The sequence below is a fragment of the Perca flavescens genome, chromosome 4 (genome assembly GCF_004354835.1).
Source record: "Perca flavescens isolate YP-PL-M2 chromosome 4, PFLA_1.0, whole genome shotgun sequence".
In the NCBI taxonomy this organism is placed as follows: domain Eukaryota; kingdom Metazoa; phylum Chordata; class Actinopteri; order Perciformes; family Percidae; genus Perca; species Perca flavescens.
Genome location: NC_041334.1, coordinates 18,723,777 through 18,739,989, shown reverse-complemented (window position 1 = coordinate 18,739,989; position 16,213 = coordinate 18,723,777). Strand labels below are relative to the sequence as shown.

The window sequence follows — 16,213 nt, the reverse complement described above, 5'->3', positions numbered from 1 at the left end:
AGAAACAAATCGGGCTGAAAGCAAAAGCTGGTTGCTAGGGTCTTATATTTTCCTTTATTTTGTATACCAGGTTATGAATATACAATATAAGAGCACATTTGGCTTTTTATATAATATATGATAATGTGTTTTGAATTTCAAAATATCTCAACTACTTTGCAAACTTTATAACCTGCTAAAGGAGATCGTGTGAAGAATCAAAAGCTCCAGTTTTCCATGTCATGATATGCCTAGATATCAAGAAAATATTCGTATTAATATTGTGATATTATTTTTGACCCTTTTTGCCCAAACATATATGTCAGGATGCCGTTTGTCTGCTTTCTGGAAAGTTTCAGCTCCACACTAATACAACTAACAGCAATAACAGATTCACCATCTGACACACAGAGTGACATTTCTTGAAAACAGATTTAATTTACAAAGAGTCAGTGACAGTTTTACAGTGCACATGACACATAATCACTACTGAAGGTTCGCAGAACCCTGATGAAAAATATCAACAACAGTGCTGAAAATGACACTTAGACAACTGTAAATAGGAAGACACAAATGTTACATTTACATAAACACACTGTTTGATATGACATCTCAGACTGTGCCTCATAGCACAAACTTCTCAGCAGAAACAGTCTGGGTGTGTTGGACCCTCTGAAGTATGTATTGACCTGAATACTGAGACAACACCATATGGAACGACTGGCCAAGACACTCAAAAGGCCTAAGGCCTAATCCCTTCTGGCTAAATTGATTGGTCTAGGATCCCATTTAAAACTGAGTGATATTAACACTTTTTCATAATAATAATGAGTTAGAGAATTAGATTGTCCTTGCATAACAGTGGTCCTCTATAAAAACAAAGTACTTTGAGTCCGAGCGGGCAGTGTCATTTATAATCCTGAGGGAATCATGATATTTATGTGAATTTGTGAAGGAAGCTGTAGTTTTTTTTCTAACTGTGTAACAAATTGCTTGAAATGAAAAACACTGAAACGGTTTCTTATGATACGAGATAATAGATACTGTAAGATTAACTCATCAGTTTGTGGTTTAAATACATGTGTGGTGTTTTTTATTGTAATGTTACAGTGACATATTTATCCGTGCAGAATAATGAAATACATGTGATGGGATATTACAGTAAAGTTCGTTATTGCTGCTGTTTGGTTGATGACAAATATGTACAATGTTCTGTACACTGATACGGTCAAATAACGATTACGGGTCTGTGCCTCCACTTTCAACTGTCTCATCACTGTTACAGCCCTGTGATGTATTCACCTGTGTTTAAACAGTATGTAACACTTTCGTCATAATTCAGTTCATCCTCAAAGCTTTGGGATTAAACGAGCCCGTTTTGCATCTTCCTTGAGGCTGTGGTGAACAAGCTTTACATAACGACCAGGTACCAGATGGCAGTCAGTACTCGTGGTTGGCGTTGCCATCTTTACCCCCTCCTCTCTCTGAGGACTGACAATTGACTCAACATGTGCCATGTCTACACTGCAGAGAACAAAAACAAGCATTTCTAATGGCAAGCACAACATTGCTGATTATGATGAACAAATCTCAAAGTTTAATGTGCAATCTTTAAAGAAGTCATGCACTGTATTGCTGTTGCGTCTTTCTAGGCAAGATGAGATGAGGCAGGACATCTATATTTTTTTCTGTACTTGAAAACCATTTCAATGCGGCAGTGTCTCATAGTTTACTCCTGTGTAACATTCATTCCCTGAGCTAGGTGAATGAGACGGACAGGGTCGGTTAAACCTGAGTTTCCAAGGCTTCGAGGCCTGTTGGAAACAAAAGTGAGCTTATGACTCTTTAGTGGCAGTGCGTTCGGTAATAGCTGTTTATAGCATCACTAATAAAAATGGTAACCATGCAATCCAACAGTTGGTGTTTCTATTCATAGATGCAACAAAGTGAGATATATGAGAGTCCTGTAGCAGTGAAAAAGTCTGTGGCTATTTCATGAAGATCTGTAATGTAATGATGGTGACATTCTGAGAAAGATGTCCATTTTAATGTACTGTCTTTTAAGACATCCAGAGAACCCAGCCATACATGCACACATTTTAACAATACAAAACTTGCAGCATAAATCCTAAAAAAAAATTTCTCTCTGTCAGACACTCTCCAGCACACATGCACGCACGCACGCACGCACACACGCACGCACGCACATATATATACACACACACACACACACACAGCAAACAAGGTTTAGGTTTTAAGGATTGTCAGACAAAATGTTGCCCTGATAATCTTGTTAAGGGCGTGAAGTTCATTGGTTAATTTTTTGGAAGAAAACTGTATCCAAGCTTCTCATTCAATCATTCATTCATTCCCCCTCCAGCACAGCCAACCCCCCCAGCACCTGTCACTCACTCAGTTTGGCATCACTGGCAGTCTGTTGCCCCGAAACTCCCTGTCAGACCCACACAGCTGTGTTGTAGTCAAACAAGGGCTGCATTTTCTCAAGACCAGTCTCTGGCTGTCTCCTGTCTAAATAAATGCCAGCAAATGGCTGCTGGTGGAGCTGGGGGAAGTGGTGTTGGTGGTTCCTCTCTGCTTCAGCTAAATGAGGACATGGCCTGCCTTTGCCCTGTTGTCCATTTGCCCAGAAGGGCAGGTAGAAGCTGCCTTTTGAACTTTTAGGGGCCACTTTCTTTGGCCTTTTGAAGAGGTCGCTCTCTTGCAGCTCCGGAGCCATCCAACCAGGCCTCTCCTTGAGCAGCTTGTCCCTGTCAGGCCGGACGCTGCGCAGGAACTTCTTGAAGATGTTTGTGGTTAATGAGAATTTCCTACAGATCTCCTGCGAGCGGCTGAGGCGGAGAGGGTGAGCTGGGGTGTCTGGCCTGTCCACCTCTCCATCCGCTATCCTCTCCTCTCTTCTCTTCCTCCTTTCCTCTTCTTCCCATTCTTCCCTCTCCACTTCGGGAAGGTCTAGCCAGTTGCCCACGAGGTCGGCGAAGACGTTGTCGCCAAGCACTAATGGCTGACGGTTGCGGCTGCGGCTCATGAGTGAAGAAGTCCAGTCGCTGGCATCGTCTGTGCTGTCCTGGGAGTAGTCGCTGTCCAAAGAAGGGCCTTCTCTGGAGAGGCTGTACAGGATCCCAGGAAGGTCCACCGCCTGAGCTCGACCGGAAGCCTGTGGCTGAGGGTAGGGCTCCGGTGGAGGGTTTCCCACGATTGGTCCATAGAAATCCACCTGCGGGGCGGAGTATCCTGACCACCTTTTGGGTATAGACTCAAGGTCAGTCACGCTTTGTGCGCTTCTTTCACTTCCCTCGCTTTCACTCTCAAGGCTGGATGCTGAGGAAGATGATGTTCCCAGGCTGCTTCTGTTTCGAGACAGGCTCTTGTCATCACGGCTGAAGGTGTTTCTGCTCTCCCGTGACGGCCTTGGACTTGGCATCGGACTCGGGCTGGCCTCCTCAAGCATGTTTTGGCTAAAGCAGGACCCGTGACCCTTGCCTGAGGTTGAAGCCACTGTTGCTAATGCTTCAGGAGGAGCTGTCGGAGCTGGATGTGGGAGTCCTCGGTTAATATGCCGACCAGAAATGTCGAGGTTTTCTACTGCTGTCTGAACCTGAAGGAGCTTGAGTTCCTGAAGGGCTCCCATCATTGAATTCATCTGAGCGTGGAGGCCATCTCCGGCTTCTTTCATACACAGCTGCAGGGAGACAGAGAGACAAAGGGATAAATAGACGATGATGACAGACAAAAATCCAAAATGTCCAGATCGGTTTAACTGTTAAAGACCTTGTAGAGGTCATCAACGCAATCATTTGACTCCTTTATCTCTTGCAGGGCCCTTCTCATCAACCATCAAAGACTGATTTCCTCACTGCCCCCCTTCTTGTTAATCATTTATCTCAGCACCAGTACAAATCCAATTACATACCATCAACTAGCAGCATCAAAGGCATTAAATACATGTATTCAGGAATAAAGTCACACCACCAACAGTCCTGTTTTTTGTCTCTGTGTCGGTTAGACTCTTCGCTTGTGTGTTATGGGTCACGTGACCTAGTTTTAGGTGACAAGCCCCATATGGCTTGCACACAAGACAGGATCCAACCAATGACAGCTGTAAAACAGACCATTCTCCTACTCTTTTTATCTGTTTTTCATTTTGAATTCATCTATTTACTTTAATCCATATTTTCTCCCTCCTCCGAGCTCTTTGTCTTTACTCTTACTTCCCTCTGTGCAGCAGTAATCATACACTCTGATTTTATCCTCTTCCTACTTTTCCTCCTCCTCTCTCTTTTTACTCTCATCTGTTTAAGAGCCTGTGTCATGTGATCTTGACCAACCGTCTTGCCCTGAAGGCAGACAGAAAGTCCAGAGGCAGCATCCTGACCTGTCTTAACTTGTAGACTTGAATCATTTGACCCAGACCTTTGAATCATTCTCTTGATATAACAAAAGGTTCTTCTTCATAAAGAACATGCTCACATTGGAGTAAGGTACCTGCAGGGAGGCCTCCTTTAAAAAAACAAAAACAAACACCTGACACCTGTGGGAAGACAACTGAAAGCGTGCAAGGAATTTGAATAAATGTGCTGAAGTCTGTGGGAAAATGTTGTTTTGAAGCTTCTAAAGCACACCTACAGAAGACGACACTGATCAACAGTTCTTTTTCCTATAAACCAAGCTGTCTGTCAGCATCTGTTGGTTAAATCGCAACAACGTAGATAACTGTCAACTACATATACATCTAGTTTATTGCACGTAAAACAGGCCTCAATCATGAGAAGAAACTGCTACTTTATGTCAGTAGTTTAAAATAGAATAATCTGAAAACGTTAAACAAGAACTTGCTGGACTTTAGAAATCAAACCCACACCTTACCTTCTATAAACTGTCACAAAGCAGGGGGTAAAGATATCCCTGTCTGTCTCTCTGTTGTTGTTAGTCTGCACCTCTGCCAGCCTGTCACCCTCTCTCACCTTTCAAACGGATCAGTCTGAAGGCCCCTATATGTATCTCTCTCCAATCGGGGGACACCGTTGGGCGTGACAACCAATCAGCGCTGGCTGTCTAGACTGTAATCCCCAAATGGAGGGTGTGTGTGTGTATGGGGGGGGTTACTCAGGCGGAAACAGACAATGAGAGGAGTGAGAGGGATGGTGAGAGTCAGCCGGATGAGTAGGGATGGAAAGAGGGGAGGGTGAGACAGAGGGGGAGGAGGGTTGTGTGTGAGATGGGGAGGGATCCCTCGCCATATGTTAAGATGTCGAAGAGAAAACTGTTGATGGATTTAATTATGGATGACACCATAAGAACACATGAGGGGGGTTATAGATGGGAGAATGGTGGGGAGGGTTGGTTGTAGGTGTAACATCACCCGGCTGTGATACTTAATCTTGAGGGAGCAATGATTGCATTGACCCACTAGGTGGGAAAAGAAGCTGCGTAAGACAACTGGCAGTACGGCATCATAAACAAAGCAACCTTTAAGCACCGTGAGAGGAGGGACTGTTGCAGAATGTGGGGTTTTCTGGGAAAACAGACAAATGGTCTACATACAAAAAAACATTGTAGCCATTAAAAAACAGGCAAATATACCAAAACTACAATAAACTTCACATAATAATACATATCTACCTCAGGATTGTTTACCCCAATGGCTTTTCTTAGGCTCTGTGGATGGGAATGTCAGTTTGTCAGTCAACCACTTTGGTCCAGACTGAAATATCTTAACAACTATTTTATGGATTGACATGAAATGTCGCACAGATATCCATGTTCCCCTGAGGATGAAGCTTACTGACTTTGGTGATCCCCTGGTTTTTGTTTTAGCACATGGCACATGACATTTGTGGTTTCAAGTGAAAAGTCTCAACAACTATGAAATTTGGTACATACATTTATGTCCCCTAGGAAATAAATGGTTATCGCTTAAATTTTCATCTTGCACCATCATCAGGTTAAAAGTTTAACTTATTCAGTACATGCCTTATGACCAAATACCTGCAAAACTAACAACATTCTCATCAGCATCAGATGCACGTTGTGTTTAATGCTAATTAGTAAATGTTAGCATGCTAACATGCTAAACTGAGATGGTTATACCTGCTAAAAATCAGCATGTTAGCATTGTCATTTTGAGCATGTTAACATGCTGACGTTAGCATTAAGCTCAAAGACTTTTGACTTTGCAAAACGTTTTAGAACAGTGAAACTTTCTTATATAATTCAATGTGACTATTCTGCCACTTATTTTCTCAATTATCATGTATTCTATTAAATACTTCTGGATAATTGTCTACAACCAAATATTTTGTATTTACAATTACATAAAACAGAGAGAGTGAAATGAAGTATTCATTCTTAATAAATTACTTAATTGATCTTCATAATTGTTGTTGATTCATTTTCTGTAAATTGATTCAGCACTATATACTAACACATCTGTGCCTTGACACTTATCCAACCCTGCACCATTAACATTACATCTTTGGGGTTAAAACAGTCTGCACATTTCTAACATATGGCTGAGTAGGTGCACGGGGGCGTGAATAGCCTCTAACATCAGATAATAAGCCTATCATTGCACATGCTGGGAACAAAAGCCTCTGAGCTTCCCGCTGGCTCGCTAAATTAGGCAGCGAAGGTACATGTAATTAGCACAATCAGGTTGTCTCTTCTCTCTGTGCCTTCCACATATGGCTGACTTCATTAGCTGTAATTGGCTGTGTCCTGGGAGAGACTGGGAGAGATCACATAGTCACGGTTTACTTTCCTCCACATCAAAGGTCAACAAGTCTGCAAACAAGATGACGTGCAGTTATGTATTGTCGTTACATCTTCAGAGGCAGATACGTGGCTTCAGTGAAGTTTATGCAGGGATCAGCTGAGGGATTACCGCACTCTGAGCTGCTGGTGAAATCTGGACCACTTAAATGTATTAAATTTCTTTTTGAAATATTATCTGCTAAGCACACCGTTCTCAAGCAGTCTTAAAGGGCCACACCTGTTTGCACACGCTTACCAAAAACACCCTAATTTACCACACACATGCAATTTTTCCATTATCCCCAAAACGCAGGCATTTCCCCATGTTATTTAAAACACACTGAGTTGTTTACTGGCATTTCTATTCTAAGGCTACATTAATAATACATATTGTGCCCTGCGGAACAAACAGAAGAACAGTAGTAAACTAAACCCCATTATTTCACCTTTACAATGCCAACTAACTTCAGGCGCTCCACCATTTCAAGGCTGAACTTTGTGGCACAAATATGTCAGCCTTGTCAACCTTCATTCTGCCGTCTGCTAAGGATGCTAAAAGTGACTATAATCCTGCGGCGGTTTCTAGTTCAAACAACGATGTTGTTCATCCTGAGATGTTTCACTTTAACTATGTGTGAATCAGCTCAGGGCATCATTAGGACAAAGACACAGATGATGCAGACCTGACAGGACCTACACAAGCACCTCAAGGTATTACCCAGAAAAAAATAGAGATGAGAAGAAAACAAAAAGTCTGTCTAATCTTATTTATTAAGAGAACTGTGATGAAATTGTGGCTGCAGGGAATTTTAGTAATGCCCCAAAACACTGGCATCATTAACTCAGTCTTGTTAAGTTTAGTTAAATCTTCTTTTTGAACTCATGCCTCCAAACTATTTCAGCCATTTAATCCATCAAGCGTGTATTTCCATAAAAAAGATCATTTTAAAACCGCAAGCCGAGTTTAAATCTGCTAAATGAATGAAAGAAAGACAAACGGGCAGTCCAGATTCTTTCCTTTCATCCCCCCACTACTTCTTCTTTGGCTGCAGTGATGCCAGCCAACCATATATAATTGCCAATTAAAGGCTGAATGCTTCAAACTTTAAGAACAATGGTTGGCAGTCTTGCATTAATGTTGAATGGATGCTTATTAAAAGGTTCTGGCCGTTTTCATTTAAAACAATTGATTGGTGATTCTTTATTTTATATTCTCATGTCAAGGCCCATCTATTGTGAAGATGCATCCAGAAACCATTGAATATGCAAGTGATTTAAATACCACAAAGTATAAATATACCAATGCTCCCCCTCTACTGTCTGTTGAGATCGAGTTCTCTGCCTTCATTGCAGCCTTGATATAACCTCATTCAGTTATGAAGGCAAAAAATAAATTCACTGTGCAAACACACTGAGCTCACATGTCCACACATGCCCAAACATGCCTCGCTTGAATGAAGTCAGTGTCTTTTTATAAGGCATGCATGCATGTGTGGGCTTTTACATATGTTGTGTTCACTGATATACATTAACTGGATTGCTAGGTGAGAAATAAACACACAAATGTGAACTCAAAAACAAACCAGCGTTCTCTTCTGGCTGTGAAATACAGGCTATTCACGGTTGTTGTTTATTTGTTGTTGGCTGGAGGGGGAGGAAACAGTGAGGCCAAGGTTATAAGACCCAAACGGTCTTCCTGTTCAGAAGGAGCTGGCCAGCAGCAGCAGCTAGTGCACTCCACCCTCCCTCTACCACCAGCCCTAATTAAAAATGAATGCTGGGCTGTGTGGGTCAAGGACAGGAATGGGTTCTCTGTCTGGGGGATACAGAGAGGGTCTCTGTGACTGAGCTGCTGGACACGCCACAGACTGCTGTGGACAGCCCCGAGGTCGCAATCAAGAGTGCAATAAAAGCTGTGGAGCATTCACTGAAATAAATAAATCACTGTGCACACAGCAATGAATGCCTCTTTGACAAAAAGGCTACATGGTGACTCTGTTTGCTCCGAATGTCATGAAGGTCATGTTCAGGAGAGAAAGAAGTGTGAATAATGTTCAACAAAAGAGTATGGGACACAAATACCTCTTGTATGATGTCATGACAAAGTGGTCGCTAACCGAGACATCCACATTTTTAACCCAAATTTTATAATTGTAACTTTCAATATGTTGATATGCTACTATTGCATGTCTCACTATATAATTAGTCCTCACCGACAGCAGTATCTTGCCTGACAGATATTTTTGGTTTTATTTGTGCAGATTTTGAAATATTTGTCTCTTATATTTCTGCCTCAACCCTAGTACAATTAAGGTAAATGGAACTTCTATTGTGGTGCTCCCAGCACCAAAAAAATCTATTAAAAAAATCTACAGAAAGGTTTATTTTGTCATGATTACTCTGGATAATTATTAATTAGGGACCACAATGGAAATAAGTCTTTGGGCTTTATTGTGTTATCCCTGACTATTTATGTATTTTTAATGTATGATGCAGAGTGCTGTTTCATATATGTTTTTATATTTAAGTGGTCAAATAAAATCAATCAATCAATCAATCAATAATCAGAGACTGTCCTCCCAAGAAAAATTATTGCACCTGTTGATGCAATGTCTATGTGCAACTTACAATGCCCCTTACAAAGCCTAGTGGCTGTGTGCGTTTCTGTATGGCAACAAAATGTCAGACACTGAAGGCTGTTCCCATCTTGTTTCATGGAATCAATCAAGAGTCAGCAGTGGTTTCTTTTAACCATGACCATGATCTGTTTTTTTAAATCCCAAACCTCAATCTGTCCCTTATGTTGGCCAAGTAGTTATTTTAACCCAAACCATGATGTTTTCCTAACCTTAACTTAAGTATTTCATATGCCTACACATTCAGTACCATTCTAAACATAGTGGTATTGAGCGTGTTGATAATATTATCAATGCCTAAATCTAACTAAACCCTAAGGGTCAGGCTTAAAAAAGTAATGTGAGTTTGGAACAGTCTCGAAAAGCACTGGCAAACAATAGTCCATACTGCCGAAAGAGGCATCAATTCCCCCAATGATTATATAGGTAATTTTTAAAAGCAAGGGTAGGATAATCTATAGAACTCACTGTGAAAACTTTTCATTGGAACTAGTTTGTACCAAAAAAAAACTTACTGTGAAGACTTCTGACAGTAGGTTCTGTGGGTTAACCTGAGCAAAAAGATGATGCTCATGTATTTTTTAAATGTAACTTTGACTTCAATGCCGTGAGCACCACACAGGACTTAAAACAGATTGTATTTAAACCAAATTTATCACTGCTTCTCTGCCCCGGTACCCAGAAAAGACTCCCTAACGGCCTTTTCCGAGATGGGAGGTGGTTTAATAGCTTGTTTCCTGCTAGAGCTCATTTACACCAGCACTTAAACGATGCTGCTGTGGGAGACACGGGGTGATTAGGATCCGTATCATCATTTTTGGCAGATGATATTTGGAGAAAATCTGGGACCCAATCTGTTGTCTTCCTGGCTGAAAATCTAGAGTGCAAGCAATGATCATTAGACAGATCTTTGATAGCGCAGCAGTTGACGTCAGCACCTTGTGTGTGGGCAGTGAAAGTGCACGGCCGCTTCTCCAGCCCACAATTGTAACATCAAGTGTGACATTAATTTTGCAGCGACTCCAGAACCTGCCCCCTCTTAGTCTAATTTCAAAAGCTTTCATGATAGGTGGCTTGAGCGTTGTGGAGCATTATTAGCATTTAAAAGCTCATTGATTTCAGTGATTTATTGGGATTGAATGGTCCTCCATAGGCTTTAATGCATTATATTATGAAATGCATAGTAATGTGCTATGTATATAGTGTACATGCCAGTACATGTTCAGTGTGTTATACAGAGCATTTTGGAATATGAAGTTTGTTATAAATGCAGTGGCAGTAAATGGGCCTCTTTTAAAAAGGCTTTTCATATTTTTATATAAACATTAGATCAAATGACTATGTGTAATGTATTTGTGAACCCACGGAGAATTATCATCCAAATCTGCAGTTTTCCTTAGCTCTACAGAGCATCTTTTAGATCATTGTTTTGGTTTTATGGCCTGCAACGATACTGTTTTGATTCACTTATCACTGTTTTCATTGAATTTCTTTTTCAGTCAGCAGCTGATTTTAGGAAAAAAGCTGTATTAAACCCACTATCCACTACCTGCACTGCACCAAACGCCAGGCAAACAAAGTTAGCGACTAGCTGGTAAACATAGTGGAGCATTTAGCAGCTGAAGAGCCAGATGTTTTTCTCAGGAGTTGGTGGAGACCAAAGACAGAGCTAAAAGGAGAATGGATATTTGTCAGGGGTCCAAAATACGACTCCAAATAAATGCTAATGTTCTGTGTCTGCTGGATGTGTAAATAGGCGTCTGTATGAAAACATGTTCAGCACAACAACTTCATACAGTGATAATTTATCAATGTTTACAGCTTGTTCCGCTGCCACCAAGTGGCCCAAAAAAAATCAATTATTGCTGCTTTAATATTTTCTACAACACATCTTCCATTTTAGTAGCAGAACAATTAAAAAAAATCTAATTTCTCCTGGCCATAGACAAAGCAATAATGTCAGGCAAAATGTAATTTGAAGGCCCCAAAGACACAACAACATGAGGCAGAGCTATACTGACCTAAACCTCAGTCACAGCAACACCCATGAGAAATAATCCACATATTTTTCTTCAAATGAAAGCAAACAGAGGAGAGGAGATACACAACTCTCAGACTCAATCTCAGACCAGCGGGGTCATGTGTGGTTACAGCAGCAGTGTAATTAACCACTCAACTGTGTCTCAAAACAGTAAATCCTAAACATCTTTGTTGGTGATTTCCATTCTGTGATGCGTGATAAAGCAGGTTATGTGTGCACAGTCTCATAATGATAAACAGGCTTTGTAAAAAGGTTAGCGGTTTCATCTCAAACACAATGATCACCCATGCAAAACCCTGCAGCTGCCTCCAAGAGCTAGGCCAATTTTAGCCGAGGGGAAGGAAGGGCAGGTTGGAGATCGGGAGGCACCAAACAAACAAGCTTAAAGTTAAACCACTACACTTCTTTGTGTTGGGTGCCATTTTCTGATCCCACACCCTAAAGGTAACAAAGAACGGTCAACTTTAAGGCACACAAGCTTTTCAGACTACACTATACACTATTTTTTTCTCAGATTTCATGACCTCATTCTTGCAGGCTTTCGTGTTGAATTCCAAGCTGACAGTCATGTTTCGAAATGTGCCTCAGGTGGGAAAGAGATAAAAGAGTATGATGCATATGAAATCAGCTTCAGCAGTGATGACACCAAAATGTTTGACTTTAGTGTCTGAAGTGCAGGTGTGAACCCTACATTTAGACAAGATGACTCAAAGTCATGTCAGCTTTGTATGTTCGACTCTGAGCAGGCAGGAAGGGCTTATGTTTTTTTTTTCATGACTCTTCGTCTGTTGTGTGGATAATGAGTCATGCATGGACTTAAAAATATTTCATTGTTGCCATTATATCCTCAGGATTTCTATGGAGCCTTGCAGTGCTTTTTATAGGAACAAATGGGAGCTAACAGCCTGTTCATAAGTTCTATTTTCAGTTGGTAGAAAGGAAGAAAACGATGATATGTTCCTGACTTTGAGTTTTAGTATCACTGGCGTGTTGGATGTGGTCAGCAGTTAGGAGAAATTGCTTGTCAGGTCAGGGGTCAAATGTTCCAGCACGATCCGAGACTACCCCACACAGACTGACACCCCCCCCTTGTACGCAGGCTTTGAATGCTATGCTCACATTCTATGACACTGCTAACTAAACTACATATATTTTCCTTCCTATTACGCTGAACAAAAAGTCTGCATTATTGCCAAGTTATTGTGGCATGGGTAATGTAGTGCAGTCAAATCAATCTACAATCAAGCTGCATTATCCCGATGATGTATCTTTGAAAAAATTAACTGAGACTTGATAGTAAGTGGGATGGAGTACACAACTCAAGCAAGTTTTAACAGTCTGCTTACATATTTTCATACAATACAGAGATGAATGGACACCAATAGCTTCCTGAAACTGAAAAATGTCTTTAACACAGTGGTTTAACATGGTTTGCAAAATGTTTATCTGTGATTTAAGTATGGGATTTGTAGCAAATGGACTAAAACATGCAAAACAACTAGGATGGTCCTTTAAAACCTACACCACAATCTTTATTGAAGAAATAGACTTTGCAGCAGGTGAAAGACGGTTGTTACATGTTTGTGATCTCTGCGTTGCAGATTGAGCTGGTTTACTACTCTCCAGTGGGCACTGGATAAAAGTCCGTCACAGTGGAAAGAAAAGTGACAACCTTGGCATCGACACCCCTTGCTTTTCTAAACGACAGATTGCAACCCACATGGCCCTTTGCAGGGGGAGACTGCCTCGGCTTTTTAACTGGCATCTGTTCTCTGTTCTCCTGTTTGATCCCCGGCATGGCGCGACACTTTTTCTATTATGTTACCAAACTGTGATATGGCAGCTATAACACAACATGTCCTCCTGGCATCAACGTCTACATCCCTAAAACCTCAAGTGCCACTTCACAGACGTGTGGCTAATTCGGAGAAGCCAATTCACAGAAGTCACAGAGCAGATCATGTTGCAAAACACGCAGCCATGCAAGGCTTTTCTGTGGGCCAGTGGCTGGATTGAAAAAAAAAAAAAAAAAAAATATGAGTCTGCTTTGAAGATGATTCCAAATGAAATCTGTGCCAGTTAAGGTTCCTTTGAAAATAGGTCTAAAGTGTGTCACTGCCAAATGATTTGAGTGTGAGGGTGCAACTTACAGATTTTGATTTTACATCTCAAGGACGGGGGTAAGAGATAACACTCTAAATTTGCCACCATCAAAGAAATTAGTTTATTAGAGGAGAGAAGATGTGAACATATTAAATAAGAGAGACTGACAGCTTGATTTAGGGCATAATAATGTGATGAATACCAATTTCACTCACTCCACTGTAAAAGCAAGACCTTGCTGTTGTAGGGCTGCAACTAACAATTATTTTCTTTAACGCTTAATCTGTTGATTATTTTCTTGATAAATCAATTTTGTTTTGTGAGTAATTTTTTTCCTAGCTCAAGGTGAGACCTTAACATGTTTTGTTGTTTGTTTTGTTCGATCAACAGTTCAAAACCCAAAGGTATTCAGTTTATATTACACAGATAAAAGCAGGAAATCCTAAAATTTAGGGAGCCAGAACCACAACTCTTGGCATTTCTGCTTTAAAAGTGAATCAAACGATTATTCGACTATGAAAATAGTTGCTGAATCATTTTCTGTTGATCATGATCGTTTTAGCTCCAGTTTATTGCAACACATGATTTAAATTTACTACGACTCTTACTACTTTTTTTATTTTTAGGAACCAAGAGCAGTCCTTCTCTTTGAGAAGAGGAGAAACGGTCTTGAGCTCATTAAGCTTAAAACATCTGTCCCAGATGCGTGGACAGAGAGGAGGAGGATATGTACTCATGCATCTGGTGTGCTCAAGGCTTTAAGCTTACACAGATTAATGCGATTTAAAAAATACACATACATCCCCAACTGAACTAAAAAAACTAGAATATGATGGAGATATTTCAGGCCATGTGATAGGCTATGCAAAGAATAACCACAGCTGATGTTATTTTGAATATTTGTTTTGTGAGAAATTAATTTATGTTGGCGCGCACGTGGATTTGTTCATTAAAACTGTTATATGTTTAATAAGCACATGAATAAAGTAGAACAGCATAATTTAGAGCTGATTGCAATAGTAGAAGTACAGTAGATAGAACAGAACATACCAGTTCTTGCTTCAGTCGCCTCAGACACGCATCCATGTTTTTGCATTCTGGTTTAGAGAGCTGTTGTTCCATTTTTTTTTTCCAAATACAAAAATTTCAGATGAAAGGCTTCGCCAGTCGCGGCTCGAGCATGACTACGAGAGCTTTCTGCTGGGGAGGAAAATTCAAACAGCGATCTCGGGGAGAGCAGAAAAGAACTTGGGATTGGAGATGCGCAAATCCTGCTGAGGAATGCGTGCACGGCTTGCAATGACGCGAATCCTGTAATGAAAAAAAAACTCCTGATGACGAAAATGCGTTTACTCCAAAAATGATAATGAGGTCCTTCTTGTGGCTGCATCAAGAGACTCACTCCATGCGTGTGTGTGTCTCAGTAGCCGCTGCTTGGATACTGTCAGTCTGCTGTGTGTGTTTGGGAGTGTGTGTGTTGGGGAGTGTGTGTGTTGGGGAGTGTGTGTCTGTGTGTGTGGTGTGTGTGTGTGTGTGTGTGTGTTGCTCAGCCCGTTTTTTGCCCCTCTGCAATTTTCCCATTCAAGAGGAGCGCCTACGTTGCCCATCCAATTTCCTCCGATGAAAAAACCTCTCGACAGTCTCATTCAAACTAAGATCAGATGGGGATCCGTCATTTATCATGGACGAGTAGATTTCACAGAGATATGAAGAGAGGGACGAAAACATCTGGAAATATTTGAATCAAGGTTGAACTATTTAATAGTTGGGGCTACTGAAAGAGCATGCGTAAATATCTCTATCCCACAACACTGACAGACCCTAGAACAGATTCTGCAGCCACTGCTTCAGCTCATTGGACTGAAGGAGGAAGTTTGAGGAGGATGTGGCGAAAAGAAACCATATGTGTCATGAAACGAGCCATAGGGACAGTTTCCTGGCCACCTTCACTGCGGTCAGAGAGGAAACACCTGAGCCACAGCTAGGCTTTTGTTGCTTGACCCGGATAAGGCTTTATTAGCAGGGGAAGGAAGAGTTGCATATACAAGAAACTCAATCTGGAAGTTGTTTATCACTCCGTCCCTCACTATATAGATTTGACATTTCTGAAAGGTAGCACATTCAGTAACACTCACTGTATTTCCTTCAATCTGAAGATGTCAAGGTAACTATATGAGGTCTGTTTTTACCATGAAATGATTGTGTTGCTAAAAAGAAAACGAATGTGGGACATTTACTGTAGTTTGAAAGGCTACTTTAACTAGAAAATGAATTTCCTGTAAAAAATGCGTGTGAATGCTAAAAAGCTAAATTGCTAAAGCTAAATTGGATTGCTAGCTTAACTGCGTAAGAAGGTGAAGTAGTGAGAATAGTTGGAAAAGTGGGAATGGTTTTAATTAGTGTGAATCTTATTGAAAAGTTGAATAACACCAGTCATGTAAAAACGATGTGAAATATTTAAAGTTTTTTTGAAAAGGTAACACTAAACTAAATTATTGGCTTTAAAAGTTCAATAGTGCCAACAGATGTAGAACATCATAGGTTTGAATTTATTTTCTTGTTGAAATATGACATATGAGCATATGTCAGTAAAAGTCATAGTAGTATAGTATGTCCAAAAAGTCATAAAAAGTCATAGTATAGTATGTCGAAAAAAGTAATAAAAAGTCATGGTATAGTATGT

General features: G+C 40.7%; 1 protein-coding gene across 1 annotated transcript; it reads right to left on the bottom strand.

Moving 5' to 3' along the window:
• Positions 1 to 2,201: 2,201 nt before the first annotated feature.
• Positions 2,202 to 14,999, bottom strand: inka2 (inka box actin regulator 2). Its single transcript, XM_028576448.1, has 2 exons — positions 14,581 to 14,999; positions 2,202 to 3,679 (listed from the first exon to the last, which is right to left on the bottom strand). The coding sequence occupies exons 1-2, from the start codon at positions 14,650 to 14,652 to the stop codon at positions 2,435 to 2,437; spliced, it is 1,317 nt and encodes a 438-aa protein (XP_028432249.1). The 5' UTR covers positions 14,653 to 14,999; the 3' UTR covers positions 2,202 to 2,434.
• Positions 15,000 to 16,213: the final 1,214 nt, after the last annotated feature.